This window comes from Trachemys scripta, chromosome 7, assembly GCF_013100865.1.
Source record: "Trachemys scripta elegans isolate TJP31775 chromosome 7, CAS_Tse_1.0, whole genome shotgun sequence".
NCBI classification, from domain to species: domain Eukaryota; kingdom Metazoa; phylum Chordata; order Testudines; family Emydidae; genus Trachemys; species Trachemys scripta.
Window position 1 is genome coordinate 32109952 of NC_048304.1, and position 17472 is coordinate 32127423.

General features: G+C 56.5%; 1 protein-coding gene across 2 annotated transcripts; it reads left to right on the plus strand.

Moving 5' to 3' along the window:
* Positions 1-1444: 1444 nt before the first annotated feature.
* Positions 1445-17384, plus strand: LOC117880916 (atypical kinase COQ8A, mitochondrial-like). 2 transcript variants are annotated; one of them, XM_034777510.1, is made up of 15 exons: positions 1445-1597; positions 7041-7183; positions 8315-8599; positions 8911-8977; positions 9483-9560; positions 11078-11200; positions 11488-11573; positions 11720-11860; positions 12361-12442; positions 12821-12914; positions 13265-13406; positions 13726-13833; positions 14809-14874; positions 15065-15151; positions 15681-17384. In XM_034777510.1, the coding sequence occupies exons 2-15, from the start codon at positions 7049-7051 to the stop codon at positions 15957-15959; spliced, it is 1773 nt and encodes a 590-aa protein (XP_034633401.1). In that variant the 5' UTR covers positions 1445-1597; positions 7041-7048; the 3' UTR covers positions 15960-17384. The 2 variants fall into 2 exon arrangements, with proteins under 2 accessions (XP_034633401.1, XP_034633402.1); XM_034777511.1 differs by lacking the exon at positions 15065-15151.
* The last annotated feature ends 88 nt before the right edge of the window (positions 17385-17472 follow it).

Below are 17472 nucleotides of genomic sequence, written 5' to 3' on the forward strand. Positions count from 1 at the left end.
AACAGCTTACGTTGACCTAACTCTGTAAGTGTCTACATTAAAATGTTCTTCCCATCAACATCACTTGACCACTCCGCTGCATTAATAACTCCAGTTCCACAAGAAGTGTAGAGTCAATGTTGATGTAGTTAGATTGACGCAGTGTCGGTGTAGACACTGTGGTGCTCACATCTGCTGTTGCTGCCTTTCAGAAGCCATCCCACAATGTCCCACACTGAGAGTTCAATTGGTACAAGTGCTCCTGGCGAGGACACGTCACAAGGAGCAAAGTGTAGACATGCACAAGTGGTGTAATTACTGCAGTGGCTGTATGCCGACATAAATTAGCTTGACAATTCTGTAGTGTAGACATGCCCATGGTCGCTGACTGTATGTCACACACACACAGTCTTGCACAAGCATTCAATCTCTTATACACACATATACTCTCTCCATCTCACATAGAGTGGCTAATACACAATCACTCACTCACACATTTGTATTTCTCTTTGTATTTCTCACCATCTGTTTCACACACACACATGCACTCACCTCTCAAACACAGTCCCATACACACTGTGTCTCTCAGACATAGTCTAATATACACACACACAATCTCACACACACATTCTGTCATGCACGTTCTACACACACTATCTTTTAACACATGTACTATCTGTCATACATGCACACAAAACCTCTTTCGCGCACACATACCCTGTGTCATGCACACACACCCAGAGTATGCCTCTCTCTCAAACACACACAATCTGTGTTCCACACACACAATCTTCATCCCTCTTTCAAACTCTCCTTTGTCATGATGCCTACAAAAACCAACAGTTAGGCTGCTGGTGTGCAGAAACCACTGTCTATCATGCTGACTAATAATGCCTCATTGTTTCCTTGGGCTTCCTCCTCTGTCCCTGTCTGGCTCTTGTCTCTTGTCTTATTCTGGAAGCTCTCGGGGGCATCTTTCGTTCTGTACAGCGCTTAGCACGATGGGGGCCTGGGCCATGAGTGGGGCTCCTAGGTGCTACCACAATACCCATAATAAAAAGGAAGCAGGTCTTGTGTTTTGATTCAATTTTTGATGCTTTTTATTTCTCTTGCTAGGAACTTCTCCAACCCCCACGTCCCATGCACCCTGCACATACAGCATTGTAACGACACAAACAGCTCCCGCTCCCACCAGCCTCTCCTTGTGAGCAGTGAGCCTTTGGGTGACACTGTTACCCCCCCCCCCCACACACACACACACAAACCAATAACCCAGCGGAGGGTTGGTGATGGACAGCGAGTGGCTGGCTTCGGGGCGCTCTGTGGGCACCATGCCAGCCCCGTGCCATAGGGCAAGCCGGAACGCTGGGATGCAATGGGGAGGGGCGGACGCTAGGTGAGGGACACGCCTACTTAGCTCCCATTGGCCAGGATCTACGGAGACGTCATTGCACGGGCATGGGGAGCGATGCGGGCGGACAGAGATAGGCTGGGAACAAAAGCGCTCGGGGAGCAGCAGCCCGGCCAGACTCCGGGGCAGCGAGTCCAGCTCCAGGATCCGACAGACTGAGACCCCCCGCCCCTCTGGGGACCACGGAGATAAGGAAGCAACCTTTGGGTGCGGACAGGGGCGGGAATGGGGGGAGTGGGGCTCGCGGGGGGCTGGAGGGGGGATGCCCAGTCCGGAATGGGGGGAGCGGGGCTGGAGGGGGGATGCCCGGGCGGGTTGGCGGGAGCGGGGCTCGCAGGAGGTGGAGGGGGATGCCCAGACTAGGGGAGCTGGTCTGGCGGTGTGTGTGTGCTCCGGCTGGGGTGCGAGGATCGGGGCTGACGGGGGTTGGAGGGGGGATGCTCCAGCGGGGTTGGCGGGGAGCAGGGCTCTCGGGGGACTGGAGGGGGATGCCCAGGTTAGGTTGGGGGGAGCGAATCTGGCGAGGTGTGTGTTCTGGACTGGCTGGGGTGAGAGGATCGGGGCTGGAGGGGGGATGCCCGGGCGGCGATGGGGCTGGAGAGGGGATGCCCGGGCGGTGATGGGGCTGGAGGGGGGGATGCCCGGGCAGGGATGGGGGAGCGGGGCTGAAGGGGGATGCCCAGTCCGGAATGGGGGGAGTGGGGCTGGAGGGGAGCTGCCCTGGCGGGTTGGCGGGAGCGGGGCTCGCAGGAGGTGGAGGGGGATGCCCAGACTAGGGGAGCTGGTCTGGCGGGGTGTGTGCGCTCCGGCTGGGGTGGGAGGATCGGGGCTGGAGGGGGGATGCTCAGGCGGGGATGAGGGAGCGCGGCTGGAGGGGGGATGCTCGGGTGGGGGTGGAAGAGCGGTGCCGGGGTTGCCCCGGCTGGGATGAGAGGATCGGGGTTGGCGGGGGGGGGGGGGGGCCGGGCCGGGGTGGGGGGGGGGGTTTGCAGGGGATGCTCCTAAAGCATGAGCCCCGCCCCTCCTCCCCCCGCTGGTGGGGCTGGCGCTGGGTGCCAGGGGACGTGGTGGTTGCCCATGCGAACCTACGTGCATTCCTGCACACAAGCCCCGGGCTTGTGCTGTTGCAACGCCTGGGCTGGGCTGGACTAGTGGGAGTGAGCGGGCTTGTTGGCTGCAGCACTGGGAAGGGGGGGAACGACGCTGTGATGCACAGATCCCCAGCAGTGGGGTCTGAGGGAGTGGGGAAAGACAGGGCTACAGACAGAGGGGAGGGAATCCGAGCCAATAGCTCTGGGATCCAGCCCAGGGCCCAAATTCTGTGCTGCATCCAAATTAAGCTAGTTCCCTGGGACCAGACTAAACTGCCCTGACCCCTATGTCCATAGCCTGGTAAGTCTCCTAACCCCATGGCTAGGGAGTGAGGGGCAGCAGCGATGACCTCTGATTGCTGGCTAGGAGGGTGTCAGTTTTAGCTTATTGTAAACTGCAAGGGAAATAAGCGATAACATATATTTATGACATGGGAATAACATTGGGATGCAGGGCCTTTCCCTTGCAGGAGGCACCAGCAGATCCAGCCCCTGACTGGGCCTTTGCCCTCTAAGCGGGTGGTTCTCAATCTTTTTTCACTTGAGGACCCCTAACAAATTTCAAATGGAGGTGCAGACCCCTTTGGAAATCTTAGTTCGCGGATCCCTGGGGAACCACAGCTTGAAAACCACTGATCTAGGCCACCCGTTCAAATGCCCAGACTAATTAGACCAGCAATCAACAAATATCTCGTAACAGCAAGATCTCAACCCTGTAACTAGCCTCACAAAGATGTTTATTTGTGGTAGCCCCTAGGACCCCCAGCCATGGACCAGAGCCCCACTGTAAGAACATAAGAGCTGCTATACTAGGTGAGACCATGCTCCATCTTCCCAGTATCCTGTCTCCAGCAGTGGCCCATACCAGAGCTTCGGGGGTTGGGGTGTACAGACAGGCCAATTATAGTGTGATTCACCCCTGTCTTCCACTCCAGGCTTCTGTTAGTCAGAGGTTTAGGGTCTCCCTGAGCATGGGGTTACATCTCTCACCATCTTGGCTAATCCATTGGCTGACCATGAATGTAGCCAGTTCTTTTTTGAACCCCATTATACTTTTGGTCATCACAACATACCATGGCAATGAGTTCCACAGGTTAGTTGTGTGTTGTCTGAAAAAGTACTTCCTCTTGCTTGCATTAAACTTGCTGCCTATTAATTTAATTGGGTGACCCCTGTTTTTTTTTGTTTGTGTGAAAGGGTCAATAACACTTCGCTAGTCACTTTTTCCACACCATTCATTATTTTATAGACCTTAGTCATCTCTTTTCTAAGCTGAACAGCCCTAATCTTTTTAATCTCTCCTTGCATGAAGCTGCTCCGTACCCTTGATCATCTTTGTTGCCCTTCTCTGAACCTTTTCCAGTTCCACAGTATCCTTTCTGAGATGGGGCAACCAGAACCGGACATGGTATTCAAGATGCGGGTGCACCATAGAATGGCATTATCATATTTTCTTTCTTATTTCCTATCCCTTTCCTAATAGTTCCTAGTATACTGTTAGTCTTTTTGACTGCTGCTGCACATTGAGCAGAAGTTTTCAGACGACTATCCACGGTGCTCCAAGATCTCTTTCTTGGTTGGTAAGCTAGGGGAGCTTTCTTGTGCTAGACACTGTAGAAACAAAAAGATGTCCCTGCCCCAAAGAGCTTCCAATCTAGCCGTGGAGCCCCAGTGCTGGAGTATTAAAGGCTTCTGGGATGGGGTGAGGTGGGAAATAGACTGTATGAACCTCCTCCCCACCCCAATTTCCCTTGATAACCTCAAAAATTGTTTAAATGGAAAGAATTTTACAAATCAAATTTACATGGAGCTCTGTGTGTTTTCCCTAGATTGATAGATTTTTAGGCCAGGTGGCACCTTTCCTTCCTCTTAGCGCAGACACTGAAAATCTATCTGTCAGTTTCCACTTCTGATTATGGAGTCAGTTTCTAGTCCATTTCACCCTCGGGGTCTCATGTCCCAGCTCAGTGCTGCAGTGTTTGATTACAAATACCTCAAGGCCGGGAACAGATTTTGCTTTGCTTTGGTTTGAAATAAAAATGATCCCCACTGGAATTTTAAAAATTCCCAACCCCTTTCAGTTGTTCTCAGGTTTTGTGTAGAGCCAAATTTGACTTTACAGCAAACTCTATAAAATCAGAATGGACAAAATCCTAAACTGTTTTGTATAGTATTGTTGTGCACCATTAAACACATGCCATGTTCCATCCCAGAGGTGGCTGCATTTCAGCACTGGGTGGGGGATCCCTGTATAAATAGCTGACGCGATCCCAGCCCACAGATGGCTGCGTCTGAGCAATGGGCGAGAGATCCCTGTTTAAATAGCCCCTGTGCCCCACCCCAGAGGTGGCCGCATTTCAGTGCCAAGTGAGCAATCCCTGTGCAACATCGCGGTTAATAATACCTAGCTCTTATATAGCACTTTTCATCTTTAGTTCTCAAAGGACTTTACAAAGGAGGTCAGTATCATTAGTTGTATTTTGAAGATGGGGAAACTGAGGTACAGGGAGGTAAATGACTTGCCCAAAGTTACCCAGCATGCCAGTGACTGAGCTGAGAATAGATGAACTCAAGAGTCCTGGCTCCCAGCCACCCCTTCTCTATCTATTAGACCCCACACCCTTCCCAGAGCTAGGAATAGAACACAGGAGTCCTGACTTCTAGTTCCCCCTTGCTCTGATCAGTAGTTACCTGCCTCCTGCCTATATGCCCTGGAGAAAAATTCAATAGCAAGCTTGTGAGACTTCTCCAAAACTGGATGTGGGGGCGGTGGGGAATGGAACCCCGGATGCCCTGTACTTTGCTTCTGGGTTGTATTCCTGACTCCGGACTCCTGGCTTCATCCATTGCCTGTTCCTTCTCTCTGCTCCATGCCTTGTGCTCTGTGGGTGTCCCCGAGCTGAGGGAACAAATGAGTGGAGGGTCACAGGGTGAGACAGGGTGTGCATGTGCATCTCAAATTCCCTGGCCCCCAGCACGTTTCAAACGTGCTCCTGCCTGATGGGACTGGGTGACTCAGAGGAGCAGCACCGCCTTTTTCCTGACCACAGCTGCGTCTTCCAATGCCGAGGAAAGGTGCTGACTCAGCAGCCTCTGGGGACATGCTCTGTCTGGGGGTGCTCTGAGTCGGGGGGCTGCAGCAGAGAGAGCCGCCCCTCCCCACAAAGCCACCATGCTACCCGTAGCAATGGTTCTCTGGTGTAACCCCTCTGGTGGTAGAAGGGAACTCGGTCTCTGGCCTGTTAGTCCTTAGCCTCTGTTGAAGAGAAATGGTGAGGCCATGGGAGACTGGGAACCAGGACTCCTGGGTTCTACTCCTGGCTCTAGAAAAAAAGATAGTGGTTAGAGCAAGGGGGACTGGGAGGCAGAACTTCTGGGTTCCACTCCCATTCTCTGAAAAGGGGAGTGGGGACTAGTGGTTAGAGCTGGGAGTTAGGCTCCTGGATTCTGTTGCAAACTCTGGGAGGGAAATGGGGTCTAGTGGTTAAAACACAGGGAAACTGGGAGTCAGGACTCTTGGGTTTTTATGTGAGAGAGGGGCTAGTGGATTAGAGTAGGGGGAGCTGGAAGCCAGGAGTCTTGGGTTCTGGCCCTGGAAGGGGGTGTTGTTTAGTGGTTAGAACAGAGGGGAGGGCCTGGGAGTAGGTCTCCCGGTTCTCTCCTCAGCTATGAGAGGAGAGGGGTCTCCTGTGATCAGAGCTGGGTGTCAGGATTCCTGAGTTCTGGCCCTGGCTCTGGGACGGCAGCGTGAATGCTTCATACGGAGGGGTTGGTCAACTAGGGGAGTCAGCGGGCTAAGGGTTAACATGGCTTGCTTCCAGGGCAGTGGCCAGCCAGCCAGGGGCACCCAGATGGGCTAGGCCTCTTTGCTGGGGTACACTGTAGCCTTATGCTAATGGATTAGCAGTGTCTGTAGCCTGGGGCGCAATGGCTAAGAGCGGCTGGCAGCTGTCCATGCTGCCTCCTCTGCAGGTCCCCAGGGGATTAGCAGCAGGGTTAACCCCAGAGCTGTCTGTGGGAGGAGGGCTGTAGAGCAGGCTGTAGAGCAGGGTGGGGTATCTGGAGGCAGGATGCCAGCCTCACTGTCCGGCCTTTTAAGGGCTACACAAGATCAGTTGGTGAGGAGCCTCTCCTGCACCCCTACTACTTTAGAGGGGCTGTAGTGATTAGAGTGGGGGAGCTGGGATTCAGGACTTGTGGGTTTAATGCCCAGTTCTGGGCAGGGAGTGGGAGTCAGGACTCCTTGATTCTTTTGCTGGCTCTGGAGCAAAGTGTATTAGGATGGTGACCCAGTGAAGATTTGTAAATAATCCTGGATAATTTAATATTAGATTTTGTAATATTTATTAACAGAACCCCGGAATCCTGACGCCCAGCGCCCCTGCTCTAACCACTAGCCCACCCTGCCTGTACACTCTGGGACCACCCCAGGTCATTCCTTCACATGCTGGGTGTCTGTGTCCCATCGGTGGGTTCAGGACATGTCCCCGGCCAGGGCTGTGTGTGTCTCTGTGCTGCAAGCTCCCTGCCCTGAGCTCTTAGTGGTTCCCTCTCTGCAGAGCCCTCCATGGCTGAGATCATGATGAAGGGGCTCCCCCTGGCTGGCCGGACCCTGGGGGAGTGCCCAATATCCCCTCTTCGCTTTGTGTCAGCATCGGGGGGACGCCAGAGGAAACTGGACCGCTTCAGGAGAGGAGACAAGGTACAAATGGGTCTGGCCAGAAGATTAGAATCATAGCAATATAGGGCCGGAAGGAGTCTGGAGGGGTCATTAAGTCCAGCCCCCTGCGCTGAGGCAGGGCCAAGTAAACCCAGAGCATCCCTGACAGGTGTTTGTCCAACCTATTCTTAAAACCCTCCCATGACGGGGATTCCACAGCCTCCCCTGGCAGCCTGTTCCAGAGCTTAACTACCCTTAGAAAGTTTTTCTTAATATCTAAACTAAATCTCCCTTGCTGCAGATTAAGCCCATTCAGGGCCGGCTCTGGCTTTTTGGCAGCCCCAAGCAAAAAAAAAAACAAACAAAAAAATGGGGTGGCCAGAACAGCAAAGCAAAAAAAAACCCACCAGTGATCTGTGCGCCGGAGCACGGGTGCAGGGGGACCGGCTAGGGGGGGGGGGGTGGGAGGGAGCGGGCGGGAGAGAGAGAGAAGGGGGGCGGCCAGGGCTACAGCGGGGCGCTGCCACGCAGCCCCTCCCGGCGCACCGCGTGCCGCCTGCCAGGAGGACTCCGCTCCGGTCGGCGGGGAGGGAAGGACGAGGACTGCCCTGCCTGGCTTGCTGCAGGGCGCTCCCGTCCTCCACACCACCGCCCCCTACAGGGCGGCTGGAGTGGAACAAAAAAAAAGAAAAAAAAAAACGGCTTTGCTGCCCTAGGATTAGGCGGAATGCCGCCTCGTTCAATCTGCCGCCCCAAGCACCCGCTTGCTCAGCTGGTGCCTGGAGCCGGCCCTGAGCCCATTACTTCGTGTCCTGTCTCCAGTGAACACAGAGAACAATTGATCCCCGTACTCTTTATAACAGCCCTTTACATATTTGAAGTCTGTTATCATGTCCGATTTTCTGACGGGAGTGTGTATATTGGGAATGGGATATGGGGCCTTTCCCCTCTAGGAGTGCGAGCTCCAATCTGGTCCCAGGATGGGAGGACTGGATGACCCAAGGGGGCTAGGAATGGTGCCTGGGGCCTTTCCTCTCTAGGGGACACCGTTGCTGATCTGGCTATAGGGTGGGAGGGCAGGCTGGCTTGTGGGGGGAGGAGACTGGGACAAGGGGTACCAGACAGTATCCCAGCCCCCACCCATAAAGGGGTGATGTTTCTCCCCTTTCCCAGACTTGCAGCTCTGACTGGACCATTACGCCTGGTGTTATCCCAAAATCCTTTGCCAGTCCCAGACCTGCTCGCCCAGGGTGCTGGTCTCCTGTGCTGGGGCAAGGGGCTGGCTCTCTGCTCTGGACACCACAGCTGGACCATGTCCTGTCTCTCTTCCTGGTCCGCTCCATGGGCCCCTGGCGTTTGTACCATCAGAACTCTCCTGCAGTGGGCAGGCTGACAGCTGAAGATGTGCAAAAGGCCAGAGACACCAAGGTGCCACCCATCCGGCCCTACAGACATATGGTAAGGGGGTGGGTCTAGTGGTTAGGGCAGGGGTCTGGGAATCAGGGTACCTGGGCTCTATTCTCAATTCAGGGAGGGGAGGAATGTAGTGGTTAGAGCAGGGAGTCAGGACTCCTGGGTTCTATCCTTAGCTATGGGACAAGAGTGGGGTCTAGTGAGTTAGAGCAAGGGGGCTGGGAGACAGGACTCCTGGGTTTTATTTCTGTCTGAGACCAGGCAGTGGGTAGGAGTACACAGGGCTTTCTGCTCCCATGCTGCCATGAGGGGAGACAGGCGCTGTCTGGGAGAGTCACCTCTGCTCTGTTTTGCAGCTCAGTGACAAATCCTGTGAGCGGAAGGTCCCCGCGACTCGGCTCGGCAGGCTGGCCAACTTTGGGGGTAAGAAGCATCCAGCACATGCCCTGATAAAGGAAAATCATCCCTGCACAAGGGCCCCAGCTGACTCAGGGGACGGGGACATGGGGCATTTCCCCTCTAGGGGGTCCCAGCTTCAATCTTCATTGTCAGAGGGGCCCAGCGTTGAACAGGTCATGGAGGCTGAGTTGGCGGGGAATGGGTCCCTGTGGGGTCAGGAGAGGCAGCTCAGCATGGGGTGCTGTGTTGTGTATAGCATGAGCCCTGCTGCACCCGGTCTGGACGGACACACACACAGGCTGGCAAGCTAGTCTCCAGGGGAACAGGAGACAGTAGATCAGGAAGGAAAGTGTTCCCAGGGGCCGTGTCAGCAGCTCCATGGGGCTTAAGGGGTGACTTGTTGGATGCTTTGTGGGGCGGGTGGCTCTGGAGATCAGTATGTGGGTGGCTTGGTACTCCCCCTCCCCCAGTGGAGCAGTGAAGTAGGGCTGGTTGGCCTGGTGTGTTATTCCTCCACTCTGTCCCCTAGGCTTAGCCGTGAGCGTCGGGATCGGGGTCCTGGTGGAAGCTGCCAAGAAATCCTTCCGGGCAGAAACAGTTGTGAAAGGTGAGTGAAGGACACTGGTGGCAGCCCACTCACACAGTTGGACAGGCACAATCAGAATCTCCCTCACACGCTCAGACACACTGGTGGCTGGGTATGGACACAATCAGAATCCTTCATAGGGCACATCTACACTACAGGGGGGAGTCGATTTAAGATACGCAAATTCAGCTACGTGAATAGCGTAGCTGAATTCGACGTATCACAGCCGACTTACCCCGTTGTGAGGACGGTGGCAAAATTGACCTCTGCGGCTTTTTGTCGGCGGCGCTTACTACCACCTCCACTGGTGGAGTTAGAGTGCCGATTCGAGGATCGATTGTCGCGTCCCAATGGGACGCGATAAATCGATCCCCGAGAGGTCGATTTCTACCCGCCGATTCAGGCGGGTAGTATAGACCAGACCTTACACATTCAGATATGGTCCTGGTCAAGTACAGAGATAACTGAAATCCCTCTTGCACACTCAGACACTCCTGTGGTCAAGTACAGACACAATTGGAATCCCCCTTGCACGCTCATTCACATGTACACATGTGGACACACATGTGCTCTTGTGAATACACTTGGGGCCCTTTTACACTAACTCACCCCCAACAGTAGCAGTGTTGGAAGCTGCCTTGGGGGCAGGGGCTCAATGCACAAGTAATCACGCTTGGGCACCTGCATACGTAGAATCTCACACTCCCTGGCTCACATGCACGCTCAATGTCTTGCACTATTGGACAACCATCTCCATGGTGCACTGAGGCTGCCTGGAGACCCCTGCCCTGTGTGTGCGCAATGGGAGTGGGGCACATCTTTCCAGTGACCTCATTGTCTCCTGTGGGGATTGGGGGAGAACAGCAGGTCACAACCCAAGGGCTTGAACCAGTGGCTTGGGCTGGAGGGCAGGGCGCCAGCTGGGCCAAATGGCTGGTGTGATTCTAGCGCCAGAGGGAGCAGGGGATTTGGATGTGGCCGCCAGGCAGGGCTGGGCCCCTTGCCAGCAGGATTTTTCCAGTGATGTGGGGGGCAGGGGCAGTACTAGCGCTGGCTGGTTGGAAAGTATTCATTGCAGGGGGGGAGGGTGAACAAATCGTTTTGTTTGGGCTTCAGAGCCTCTGGAAACGATTTGTCACTGGTAATGGAAGGATGTGTTAGATCAAAAAGTCGCTTCAAGTTGCAAAATTGCAACATTTTGTTTCAGCGCTGGCCCAGCCAGCCCCTGTGATTTCTCCTGAATTGTGCTGAAGGATTGAAAAATGTCTTTAAATGAAAAAAGTGGCAAAATCCACAGGCCTTTGGGAGAGGTTTGGGGGTCATGGAATTGCCGTTTGTCAGTGAAGTAACAGGTGGGGTGAAAAGGGTCACCCAGTGAACAACATCCCTCCCTCCCCCCCGGAAGGGAGTACTTGGCTGCCAGATCTGTGATGCTGTGGTTGACAGGTAGGGATCCATGCTGTTAGTGGGGGTCTCCCCAGAGGTTATGGGGGGTTAGCTCTGACCTGACCACTCCTTTGTTCTCCCCCCACCCCCAGGTGAGCCGTCACCCTTGAGCTCAGGTGCCCTCCTGTCTGAAGCCAATGCAGAGCGGATCGTCAAGACCCTGTGCAAGGTGCGGGGTGCGGCCCTGAAACTTGGCCAGATGCTGAGCATCCAAGGTGAGGAGGTGGGAGGATTGGGAGGGGGGCAGCCAACACCCCAAATCCAGGGCTGGATCATTCCCTACAGCCTATTTGCCAGGGCTCCCTAGCACTGAACTCCACTGCGTCCCCCAAGTGTGGGGCTTGCTGTGGGGACAGTTCCCCAGCCAGACCCCCCTTCGCTCTGCCCAGTGTCACCCCACTGCTCCTTCCCTGCAGCCTGGCGTCATGAGGAGTGGCATCCCCAATGTCACATCCCCCCCCAGCGCAGCCTCTGATGCTCCCCCCTGCTTTGTACCCCCCAGATGACGCTCTTATTAACCCTGCGCTCCAGAAGATCTTTGAGAGGGTCAGGCACAGTGCTGACTTCATGCCCACTAAGCAAATGATGGTGAGTGGGGTGTGGGAGGGGACAGACTCGGAAAGTGGGAGGACTGGGGGGGCCCATGGGAAGATGGGGGGGCAAACCTGAGATGTGCGGGGGCAAGAGGTGGGGGTGGTTGGCACTGACCCTGCTATTCTCCCTTCTCCATGCAGGGGGTGCTGCACAGCGAGCTGGGCCCAGACTGGCGCAGACGGCTGGCCTGGTTCGAGGAGCGCCCCTTCGCTGCTGCTTCCATTGGGCAGGTGCATCTGGCACAGCTGCTGGATGGGCGCAATGTGGCCATGAAAATCCAGGTATCAGCAGGGCTCAGGCGAGCCCAGATCCCCCTGCAGGCAGCCCGAACTCCCAGCAAGCAGAGCAGCGGCCATGTGGAGGCTGGTCTTCCTGGGTCGCTGGTGGCAGCCATGTTAGAGGCCGCTTCCCCTGGAGCACTGGACAAAGGTGGCCATGTTGGAGGCCAGTTCCCCTGGTGCACTGGTGGCCATGTTGGAAGCTGGTTTCCCGGGGCACTGGGTGGCAGTGATTTCACCCCATCCAATTGGCCGCCATGTCCCAGTCTGGCCCTCTGTGGCTGATGCCTGTTTGCCCAAGGGGCTGATGGGAAAGGTCTTGGCATCTGTATGTTTGGACTGAAGGAGCTTCCCTCACCCACCTGCCAGTGGCTACATTTAACTTCCCACTCTGGCTCCTTTGAGGACCTCGATACCCCCATGTGCCTCCTTTGGTTCATGACATCTGTGCCATGGGCAGGCCCTGTGGCCCCTGGGTCTGACTCCGTTTCCCTTTCCCCCAGTACCCAGGCATTGCCCAGAGCATCAACAGTGATGTCCGGAACCTCATCTCCCTACTGAGTCTGAGCAACGCGCTGCCTGAAGGTACCAGGTCCCAGGCCCAAGGGCCCACATTTCCCCTGGGTGCTACCACGCCTTGCCCCCTCCTGGTCCCAAGAGAGCCCAAGCCCTCCTAGGCCTTCCCCCAAGAGTCGGGACCCTGGTGTCCTGGCCAAATCCCAACTCTTCTAATGACATTCTGCGAGCGTGGTGTGTGTGGGGACGGGGCTGGGAGCCAGGACTCCTGGGTTTCAAGCTTGACCATATGTGGCTTTGGGCAAGTCCCCTCCCCTCTGGGAGCCTCAGTTTCCCTGTCTCTGGAATGGGGATAGTGACAGAGGGTGTGACTCACTCTGGGCTCCTACGTGCTGGGCTGAGCTGAGCGCTGGCACTGATGTTCCTTCCTTGCTCGCTTCCCTGCAGGGCTTTTCCCTGAACATGCCATCGAGGTAATGAGCCGTGAGCTGGCCTTGGAGTGCGACTACAAGCGGGAGGCTGCCTGTGCCACGAGATTTCAGTAAGTGCCCATGTCAATATCACATCCACACTGGCCCAGTCGCCCAGGAGATGGTACAGTCAGCCATTCTGGCACACTTGCCCGGGGGCTGGTGTTGTCAGCCACACTGGCACAATCACCTGGAAGACTGGTACAGTTGGCCACTCCGGCACAGTTGCCCGGGAGATGGTACACACTGGCCCAACCGCCTGGTAAAGGGATGGTACAGGCAGCCGCTCTGGCACAGTCAACATGGAGATGGTACAGGCGACCACCCAGGCACAGTCCCCCAGTGTGTGTGTGTGTTGGGGGGGTTAGGCTGGTACAGAGCCCACACTGACACAGCCTCTCCTGTTACGTTGCCCCCACAGGCAGCTGTTGCAGGGTGACCCGGTGTTCTATGTGCCGTCGGTGATCAGTGAGCTGAGCACCCAGCGGGTACTGACCACGGAGTTGGTGCCCGGCTTCCCCCTCGACCAGGCCCAGGGGCTGGACCAGGAGACACGCAACATGGTGAGGGGGGGAAAGACACTTGCATACACACAGGATACCACGTGCTGGGACACACTCCTAGTCTCTCTCTCCCCCCCTCTTGGGGTCTCCCTCTTGGATGCCCTCTGCTCACGCCTGCCTCAGGATCCTGCACCCGCAGACCCCGTTCCATGCCCGACCCTTTTCACCTTAACTCTGGGACGTGGAGCCAGTGCTGCTGCTATCGGAGGGGGGCAGTTCCCAGCCTGATCCTAGTGAGGGAGGGGGCCTGTCATGGGGAGGGGGAGAGCAGGGCTGGGGGCCATTGTGTTCAGCGCTGGGCTCTCTCTCGTCCCCACAGATCTGCTCCAGTATCCTGGATCTGTGCGTGCGGGAGCTCTTCCACTTCCGCTACATGCAGACCGACCCCAACTGGTCCAACTTCTTCTATGATCCACACAACGGCAAGGTACGGACACCTCCCGTTGCCCTCCATATCAGAGCCAGCCAGCAGCGACCCCTTTCCCCGAAGGGGGAGACCCTCTACAGCCCCCCCATGTCAGAGCCAGCCAGCCACGACCCACTTCCCTGAATGGGGAAACCCCTACAGCCTCCCCATGTCAGAACCAGCCAGCCATGACCCCCCCTATTTGGAGTTTTTTTTAAATGGGCTCCTATTACTCCCCCACCCCCGTCACAATTTTTCACACTTGCTGTCTGGTCACCCTACCCTTCCCTGAATGGGGGAGCCCTTTACTGTCCCCTGTGTTGCTGCAATCCTCTTCCCAGGATAGAAAGAGACCCACCACCCCACACATCTGCCCCCTCCCCACTGCGCCTCTGTCTTTCCATGTCACAGCCTGCCAGCCATGCCCCCTCCCAATATGGGGGGATTCTCCCCTGCATCCTGTCTCCCTTCTACAAGCAGTGATCTACTACCCCCACCCCACATGTCCCCACACTATGCCCCTGCCCCCCATGCCACAGCCTGCCAACTGTGCCTGAATAGGCTGAGGCCCACCCTGCATGGCTGACACCCCCACTCCCTCCTTCCCATCAGCTCCCCCAGCTGCACTCCTCACTATGAACCCCTCAACCATGTCCTACCATCCCGCCACGTGCCTAGCCCATGTACCCCATTCCAATCATGTGGGAGATATGGTCTGGATGCTCAGTGCCAACCTGCCCCACAAATGTAACACGTCCAACGGTACTGTCCCTAGGGCACAGCTTGGGGGCCTCCCCCTGACCACGGGCAGCTGCACTCCCCTCCCCCAGTAGTGTCACTCACTGGGTCCAGGCAGCCCAACTCCTCCCCCGGCCAGCACTTAACAGTATGATTTTTGGGGGAGGGTGGGCTGATCCCTCCCCAGCCCCCACAGCCCATCCCAGACCTGGGTTTCTCAGCTGATTCTGACCCACTCTTCCCTGTGTTGGACATCAGGTGGCGCTGCTGGATTTCGGAGCCACCCGCAGCTTTGACAAGGCCTTTACGGATCAGTACATTGAGGTGAGACTACTGCTGTCCAGCAGGGGGTGCTGCAGGGAGGAAGGCAGGAGCTCTGGCTGTTGGGGGGAGCCCCTGGCTACTCCAGCCCTGGCCTCTCCCAGCAGAGGGTACTATAGGGAGCGGGGCAGGTGTTTTTTGAGCCCTGTGCCCATCTCACAAGGCCTCTGGGCTGCTCTGCTAATGGTTCCAGATCATTAAGGCTGCGGCTGAGGGCGACCGGGCTGGGGTGCTGCAGGGATCCATTGCGCTTCGGTTCCTCACGGGCTATGAGACTCAGGTGAGACCCTTGGGCCCCTCCCTGGCCACAGCATGGGGATTGGGGGGCCAGTGCCCAGATGATGGGGGGCAGAACCCTGCTCCCCCCAGCCATCTCCATGCCTCCAACCTCTGCCCAACTTCGCTGGCTCTCCTAGCCAGTTCCCTGCACCTACTCCTGTCTGCCTGTGTGCTCCCCTCGGTAACCTCTGTGCTCCCGAGTCCTGCCCACCTCCCCATACCTCTGCACCCTCAGCTCCCTCTGTCTCCCCTGCTACCTGACCCCACCCTATGTCTCCCAGGCCCTGCTCACTGCCTCAGTCCCCTCTATGCCCCCCACCCTGTACTCTAACCCCCTCCATGCCCGCCTCGGTCCCGTCCACCATGTTTCCCTCCAATCCCTGCCCACCCACTCAGCCCTCTCTGTGCCCCTCAGGTGCTCTCACACCACCCTGACCCCTCATGTCCCCCAAGCTCCCAGCCTACCCCCCCATGCCCCACCTGCCCCCAGGCATCCTGTCCTGGGCCTATCCTATGCTCCTCTCCCCCAGGCAATGAAGGATGCCCACGTAGACGCCGTGATGATTCTGGGCGAGGCCTTTGCTGCCGACGGCCCCTTTGACTTTGGGGCCCAGAACACGACGCACCGCATCCACACCCTCCTGCCCATCATGCTGCAACACCGCCTGACACCGCCCCCTGAGGAGACCTACTCTCTCCACCGCAAGATGGCCGGCTCCTTCCTCATCTGTGCCCGGCTTGGTGCCCGCATCCCCTGCCGGCCCATCTTCCGCCAGGCCTATGCCCGCTACTGGGGCCGGGAGGGCTGAGACTGCAGAATGTGGGTGGCGTCCTGGTAGGGTGGGGGGCCCAGCAGACATTTCGGGGTGTGGCACCCACAGGGGGATCCTGGGGGCTTACGGATGCCATCATGGAGAGTACGTTGGGAGCCCCTGCACCTTTGAATGATTGGAGTTTCAAGGAACCTTTCTGGGCTGGACTAAAGGGATTTTTTAGGGAGACTTCATGGAATGATGGGAATTTCAACGGAGCCCTCAGGTTCGTGACAGTTTCAAGGGGGCTCTGAGAGACTGGAGAATTTCAAAGGGGCCCTCATAGAAGGGTGGGACTGGGAGTTGCAAGGGACCCTTATAGGTAGGTTTCAGGTGAGTTTTGAGGGAGCCCTCATAGAATGAGAGGCGTTTTGAAGGAGCCCTCATAAAATGAGAGGAGTTTAAAGGGAGCCCTCAGGGATGTGGGAGTTTCAAGGGACCCTTATTAGGAAGTCTTATGTGAGTTTCGAGGGAGCTCTTACAGGATGATAAGATTTTTGAGGAAACCATTAAGAAAGTGAACACCAAGCAGAGGGAGCCGGGGAGGGGGTGATTGGGTAATTGTCATGGACTTGAGGAAAGCTGGGGGGCTTCCCCTTTCCCACCCTGGTCATGCTGGTGAATTCTACACAGGGGAGCCCAAGGCCTGTCGCCAACTGTAACCCCTCCCGCCGCCATGAGCTTGCCCTCCATCCATCTCTGCACCCAACTGGGATCCCCCACCCAGAAACAGGCCCTGCGGCTCCATGGGGAACCCTCCACTTCATGCTGGCATCAGAGGCGGAGCAAAGGAGTTGATGTCATGACCCTCCCACAGCAGGGGAGCGACCCCATCTGTCTCCCAGTCTGCACGTAGCTCCCTAGCCAATGTAGTCCATGTGCATTGTGGTGTATGCCTGTCTTCCCCTAGGGGCAGCACCAGGCATTACAGCCCATGAACACTACAGGGTGTGCGCGCGTGTCCTCACCCAGAGCCTGAGCCAGGCATTACAGTCCATGCACTTTACTGTATGGATATCTTCCTCTGTCTAGGGACAGCACCAGGCTGGGTGTTTGTGCATGTGTGTGTAACCCCTTTGGGGTTTAGAGAGCATGGCCCCTTTAAATCTTTTTCCTGGGGGGAGGGGAAGAGTAAGTAAAAAAGGAGGGAACCTCCAGGGGCTGGAGCTCCAAGGAGAGGTGGAGGCAGCCTGCAGGCCCTGGAAAAGTGAAGCAGCAGAGAACCTTCCCGAGGCCTGAGATGGACAGGGTGGATCGGGGACAGCCCAGGACAGGAGCCAGGAGGAGCACTGTGCCAGGGAAGAATTGCCCGAGAAGGACAGGCCGGACCCAGTATCACATTCACTGGTGCCCAGAGCTGCATGGGGCTGTGAGTACTGGGGCTTGTGACTCTGCATTGGGAACAAGGAGGGAGGTTGCTAGCTAGTTAAGTGGGGAGGTGGTCACTCTGTGTGGCTTTGCAGAGAGCAGCAGAAGAGGGCACCGGAGGGGTTTGTTGGGGAAAGTTCAC